Source organism: Bactrocera latifrons, unplaced genomic scaffold, assembly GCF_001853355.1.
Source record: "Bactrocera latifrons isolate USDA-ARS-PBARC rearing strain unplaced genomic scaffold, ASM185335v1 scaffold_792, whole genome shotgun sequence".
Classification (NCBI taxonomy): Eukaryota; Metazoa; Arthropoda; class Insecta; order Diptera; family Tephritidae; genus Bactrocera; species Bactrocera latifrons.
Window position 1 is genome coordinate 58,542 of NW_017537481.1, and position 7,590 is coordinate 66,131.

Sequence of the window (7,590 nt, forward strand, 5' to 3'; positions counted from 1 at the left end):
AACTACTCCCCCGAACACAAAGTCGAATTACATGGCTTCTGTGATGCCTCTGAAAAGTGCAAAGTGATACCACGACCACAAGCCACTTATTAGTAGCAAAAGCAAAGGTGGCACCTTTAAAAATTATAAGTCTCCCACGACTTGAGTTATGTGACGCACTACTACTTTCTAAATTAGTAGCCATGGTGCAAATGCATTTAAACATGACAAAATGCAAACTATATATGTGGTCCGATTCAGAAATTGTACTAGCCTGGTTGGAAAAACCACCACATGCATGGAAGACGTATATTTGTAACCGAACGTCTCAAATACTTGACATAGTCGGATCAGCCACATGGCGCCACGTAGCCAGTGCTGACAATCCTGCCGATCTAGGTACAAGAGGGTGCAAGCACCTTGCCACTACCACCCTCTGGTAGAATGGCCCCAGATGGTTGATAGAATCTCCGGTTTCTTGGCCGCAATCCCCCCTGCGCAACATTATCGCCCCAGATGGGCGAAAAATCGCCACCATTCACACATTATTGGATGATACCTCCTTGAACGATTTTCACTGTTTCCAAGAGCTATCAGAGTAGTTGCTTATATGTTCAAATTTACAGAACAGCTCAAAAGCAAAGTCAAGGGATCACATAATTTCCCATGCAACACAGTGATGCACCTAGAGTTACAAAAAGCAAAGGTCGCACTAATCGCATATACACAAGCGCGCTACTTCAGCCGCGATATATCACTGCTAAGAGAATCGAAGCCGATTGACAAAAAGAACTCACACTTAGTTCTAAACCCATTTCTGGACACGAAAGGTCTGCTTCGTGCCAATGGTCGGCTTGCTAATTCAAGCCTAACCTACAATGAACGCCACCCTGTAATAATTTCCACACCACCATTTCCACATTATTCCTCAACTACATCCACATCTTAATGCTACACGCCGAACATCGCCTCATGCAACATATGGTACGCCAAGAGTATTATATCCSHCGTCTTAAGCCGCAAATCAAGAAGTGCATCTTCACGTGCAAGATTATGGCAACACTTCCACCGGAACGCTGCAATTTCGCTCTACCTTTCACCACAACAGGTGTTGATTTTGCTGGGCCTTTCCAGGTAAAGGCGTCTATGTTAAGGTCTCCCCCTCTCATGAAAGGCTATGTAGCTGTTTTTGTACATTTCACGACAAAGGCAGTACACCTTGAGCCATGTAGTAATCTGACGACGGAGGCTTTTCTCGCGGCATTTGCTCGCTTCGTCGCTCGACGTGACTACCCATCTAAAGTCACCCGACATCGTACAATAGTACGCCCCTCAAGGTATCACTTGGCAATTTATACCCCCAAGCGCTACTCATATGGGCGGTTAATGGGCCCATTTCAAACGGGTAGCTGGAAATTATAAATTCAATTACGAAGAGTTTACGACGTTATTAAATCGAATTGAAGCCGTTCTCAATTCACGGCCACTCACAGTACTCTCGCAAGACCCCTCAGATTTCACCGCCTTAACTCCAGGGCATTTTCTAAAAGGAACACCCGTCCTGGCCATTCCTGAGCCAGGCGTGGAGTCGCTATCCCTATTAAATCGATGGGAACGAATTAAAATTCTCCATCATGATTTCAGCCGCCGATGGAAGGACGAATACATAAAGGATCTTGACAAAAGATATCGGTGGAATACACCTGAACAAGCACCTAAACTTGGAGACTGTGTCCTCATTCATAATGATAGTTTACCCCCTACCGAGTGGCGGCTTGGCCGCATAGAAAAGCTACATTATGGCTCCGACGGTCACATACGGGTTGTGGATCTCCATACGCAAAACGGAACACTAACCAGACCGCTCGTGAAACTATGCTTTTTATCAACCACCGACGACCGCGAATCCGAAAACCGATAATATCACGATATAATAAAATCACTAAATTTAGCATCTAAACGAGAAATACGACAATAACAAATCGCTAAAACATAATGAACTGTCGAAAGATAACTAAGAAAACTAACAAAAACGGTCGTTCAATACGACGACCCATTCATGCCACACACCGTGATACGATGGCCCACATCTCATTGTATTATAGATTAATAATCAACAATCTTCTCTATACAGATTACTATGGATGTAGATACGCCAGTTACAACCACGTCAACCGCTCGGGCAGCTACCAATGTGCCACGCACCGGGCCTACACCAGCGCCCCGAACTATGGTTGCAACAGCACCGGCCGCTGCACGGGCAACCACGCCGGCAATTGCACCGGCAACAACGGCAAAGTTGCCCAGGCACACGGGCATTGCCACAATTGCCTGTCACATACACATATGACTCCGGAGTGTGAGTCACGAGGGCTGTGCCAAATATGCCACAGGCCGCATCACACGCTGCTACATCGCAGCTCGGCACGCGAAGTGAATCGGCCACCCATCCATCACGGCCGCATATCCCGATTCCAACCCGTCGATCTACGGGTCTGAGCAGCGTTGTGGCAACGCTGCAGCGCCTTCTGCATCGGACCCTATCCTAAAATAATAGCACTACACCCCACACATACACACCATACTCCACACAACATCCTTTCATCCCGCACTACACACACCACACTCAACGCATCATCATCTACACCACACCTTTCACACCACACACGAGGACACCAAACACAATCAACAAAAGGGACTGGCGGACGGCGCCCACCTCTATTTCTCATTCGATCCGTGCGCTTATACGTACCAGCCAATCAGTCATTCTCCCGCATCATCCCGCTTTTAAATCGTTTTACAACAAGTCGTCGCCAAAACAACGGATAAATAGGTGGTGTGTGTCGATTCTCCTTTGACGGGTCTTTTCCAAGATTTRGCGTATGGTGAATATTTGGTCGGTTGTTGGTTTTCCAGGTCTAAAACYACACTGATAAGATCCAATCAGTTTGTTGACGGTGGGGTTTAATCGTTCACACAATACGATCGATAGAACTGATTTTGAGGAGGCTTATCCCACGGTAGTTGGCGCAGATTGTGGGGTCCCTTTCTTATGGATTGGGCATAGCACACTTAAATTACAATCGTTAGGCATGCTTTCGTCCGACCATATTCTACGCATGCTCCCTATCATTCTTCACCGCCGTGATCAATTAGCTCGGCCGGCAATCCATTGGCCCCCGCTGCTTTGTTATTCTTCAGACCGTTAATTTCTATTCAAACTCCTACATGATCGGGCAATGGAACGTCTGCTYCATCGTCATCGATTGGGTAATCGGGTTCGCCTTCTCCTGGCGTTATACTTTCACTGCCATTCAGCAGGCTGGAAAATGCATAATTTTAGTATGCTTTGAGTATCGGGGACTAAATCACCTTTGTGGGTTCTGCAAGTGGATGCTGTGGTCTTGAAACCTTCTGTAAGCTGCCGCATTTTTTTTGAAGAATTTTCGAGTATTGCCCCTATCGGTCAGCTTATCAAACTCTTCATACTCACGCATTTCGGTCTCTTTCATTTTATGTCTGCAAATGCGTCTCGCTTCCCTCTTCCACTCTTGGTATCTATCCCATCCCGAAGTCGATCAGTCTAAACCCATTTGAGAATATTTTATCGTTCGACCGTAGGGCCAAAGATACCTTCTTTGCCCACCCTGACTTTAAAGTCGCCAAGTCCGATTTGGACATAGCGGCGGGGGCAGCTCTCATATGCGCGCTAAAAGTGCTCATAGAAGGAATTTTTGGTTACATCGTCCTTCTCTTCCGTCGGGGCGTTGGCGAAAATCAGCGATATGTTGAAGAACCTCGCTTTGGTGCTTATTGTGCCTACACGTTCATGAATGATAGTGCTCGGCGACGGAGTCTTTCTCCCACCACGAATCCCACACCAATCTTGCGCTCCTTTATATGGCCACTGTAGTAAATGTCACAAAGGCATACTCGTCTCTGTCCTTACCCCGTCCATCGAATTTCTTGAACGGCAGTGAAGTCAGCCTTATTTTCCAGAGGACATCAGCCAGTTGGGCAGCGGCATCTTCCCAAGTAAAGGACCGGACATTCTAAGTACATGCCCTCAATTTGCCATGGCCGTCATCAAAAGAGGAGTCTCTCGTCCGAGGCTGATTGTTAATTTTCATTTGGGGTGTTTTTTAACGTGGCGGGCCCCAAACCCAGCGCACAAGTAGGGGATGTTTCGCCTTCTCACTTTAGTTCTGAAAAGAACATTGTTTATTTTAAAAAAAGAAAGAATAATAATAGTAACTTTTATTTTTGTTGAATTACCTGCTATAGGAATTTTAAGTATATACAGCTGTTGACAGTCATTTAGAAACTGTGCCTTTTTGTAGTTGAAAAAATGTTTTGATATACCGTTATTTATATTCCTAAAAGTTTTGTATTGTTTGTATTACTCTATTTACTACTAAATTCTCTCAGTTTTGTAGTTGCGAAGTTGAAGTTCTGTACTTTTTTCCCCTAATAGTAAATACGTTACGATATAGAAGTTGAACTAAGTGCGACTTAGCTAAAAGTTGTTTAAAAAAATTCCTCAGGGTGTTAATTTATATTAATAATATTATTGATTTCTGGCAAAGATGTGTTTTAAAGTTGTGTTTTACAATATACTATAATGTATAATATTATTCAAGTTTTATAAAGAGGCCCTACGCAGTTAGATTTTTGACTTTCGTCAGTCGGGAAAAGCGTACAAATAATTGCGAATCAGGTTAAATGATAAAAAAAAAATTGTTTTCAATACCCTTAAGCATATACAGAGTTTTAAAAGTAACAATTGCCTGGCGTTTGGTCGAATCTGAACATCACGGCAGAGCAGCACGCAGGAAACCACTTCTGACTAAAATTCAAAGAAAACGACGCGTAGACTTTGCAAACTCCTATTGGTCTTGGACAATGGAAGTATGGCGATGTAACAAAAATTAATCGCATAAGTTCTGATGGTCGAAAGTATATTCGCCGTTTATGTTTCACGCTATGTTTCACGCGAAGTGAAGTATGGTATGGATCTATCATGGTTTGGGAATATTTTACCTGGTGTGGTGTTGGTACACTCTATAAGATTGATGGAATTTTAAACAAGCAGCAATACGTAGACATTGTCAAAGCTGAGAAATATTTATCTGTTATATGGAAATGCCAACAAGATAACGATCCAAAGCATACGGCAAAATTTTGACAGAAGTGTTTTGATGAAAATTTAAACAATGATTTGGTGTGGCCATCGTTTAGCCCAGATCAACCCTATATAATATCTTTGGGGTGATGTTAAGAAAGTTGTAAACAGCAATGATGTTCCAAATATTGATGTTCTTTTTGATGAAATTAGGACGACATGGCAAACAACACCAGTGATGCCCTGTCAAGGTCTTATAATGCGAATTCGCAATTAATGTGAAGCAATCTTAAAGTAAAAAGGCTAAACAGCAAAATACTAACTGAAAAGAAGCAAATTTTTGTAATATCCATATCTTTTGCTGGTAAAATAATTTTGTTTCTAATTAGTTGTCGCACTCAAATCGTTGATTCCACATGTTGTTTTTGAAATCTTCATAACGAAAACGAATTTTAAATAAAACTTTTTCTATAAAAGTTTAGGTGTAAGATAAGTATCAATATAATGAGTGAAAACACCTCGTATTGGTTTATTGGAAAATAACATAATTTCCGTTCCCAATTACTTGTCATATATAGGTACGTTCAGTATATGTAGACAATATGTTTAAGCAAAATGGATTTAATTCCGCATACGACTGCTGCATAGTGTGTAGTCGCGTTGCAAGTATAAACCATTTTTAAATTATCTTGTTTATTTCTAACAAAATTCTATACTTTAAATGACTCATGAAAATTATTTCTCTACTCCATTTTTCAGTTTGTACAATTTGGAAACAAAATGTTTGTTTCACAGCAGCCTCAGACTCATTTTACTACATTTTAGGATTCGGTTGAGCTTCATTTTTGTGAAATCGCTACACCTAATTCGGATTTCCAGTGCACGTCATATTAAAGTTTACGTAAATTATCTCATTATTCGCGCGTATATCACAAATGTAACGGGAAATCCATATGAAATGTCAAATCTGTACAAACTGGATGTCAATAAGAGTGACATGTTTCACTTGGTATTATACATTTTGATCGAACCTTTCAGAATTTACTCTCGATAATCAGTGTGTTGCAGCTTAGCTAAATGTTAAATAACACCATCTCCGTCTAAATTCTCTGCTTAAATTTAATATTCCCTGTTGTTAGTAAGAATTAATTTCTTATTTATATATATATATATTTTGTTTAATTTGCGTTCGTAAGTCGGTTAAAAATGAACATGTTCTGATTTTTTTTTAAGAAACCATCGTTTTTGGATTCCCATTTAAGTCAGTTCAGACCATTTTTCATTTCATGCAACGGTTTAGTCAGCAACAGCGAACAGACAAAAACCCAACTTATTTTTATATATACTTAAGTCTAGTTGACTATAGACAGAGAANAAAAAAAAAAAAAAAAAAAAAAAAAAAAAAAAAACGGCTGAAAAAGGAAACACAGTGACTTAGACATATATTAATAAAAGAAGGTATTAACCTAACCCTGACGAAATTCAAGCCATACAGAAACTAAAATTTCCAAAAACTGAAAAACAGTTTGAAAGATCTTTAGAAGCTGCGGGCTTTTATAAGAAATTTATTAAAGATAACGTAACGTAAAAAATGTATACACAAAAGATCCAAAATATTCGCTGTACTGCTGTGAGCAAAAAATACTTTTAAAATCATTCAAAAAAGAAGTTCCATTAATTTTTGTGTGCGGAAAAAAATCTCTGACGCCGAAACGTTCAGTGATAATTGTTTGTCGCCAGCAAGTGTTTTTGATTGGTACAAATTATTCAAAGAGCGTTGAGAACGCGTTGACGACGAACCACATCCAAGACAGCCATCAATACTAACTGATAATCAACACGTCAGTCTCCGACTATCACTCAGAGCGAGCGGTTATCTCATTCCCGTGTGTGCATTTCGTTCTTTAGTTACTTGTGGTGTAATCCACGTGCTTTGATTTTATTCTTTCACAATATATTTCAGTTTCAAGCGAATAAATTATTATCCAACTTATCATTGTTCAACAGTGGTCCCCGGGCCCACCGCCCTTGGGACGAATCGGTTTGCTTCGCTTGCCGATAGTTCCAGAATAAAAAAGAAAAAAGATAAAAGACTTAAACAAAAAATCGATATTACTGATATATTTGACTTCCCAATTCTACCTTCAATCAGTCGAAGTAATAATGACCCTAAATATATTACAATCGAATCTACCGAATCAAATAAATCCATTGCGCAATTTTCTTGCTTTTCTGTACACAAAGCCATACGCGCGGTGAGTAGCGATATTAATTCAGTGAGTGAGCTCCGTGATGGTAAACTGTTATTATTGGTGAACAACAAAAAAGTAGGCGATCGCTTCATTGCTTTAAAGCAACTTCCAGGAATCTGTAGCATCAAAGCTAAGTATCACGACAACCTGAACTTCACTAAAGGTACAGTATTCGCCCCCTTCCTACACAATGTAAGTGAAACCGAAATTGTTAGCGAGCTAAGTGCACAAGGTGTA

General features: G+C 40.6%; 1 protein-coding gene across 1 annotated transcript; it reads left to right on the forward strand.

The window, feature by feature from the left end:
• Window positions 1-5,860: 5,860 nt before the first annotated feature.
• LOC108976661 lies at window positions 5,861-6,225 on the forward strand (the record flags this gene model as incomplete). The annotated part of the gene is given in 1 exon segment (XM_018945900.1): window positions 5,861-6,225. A coding segment is annotated over 1 exon segment (66 nt), but the record flags the coding sequence as incomplete, so codon positions are not given.
• Between the last annotated feature and the right edge of the window lie 1,365 nt (window positions 6,226-7,590).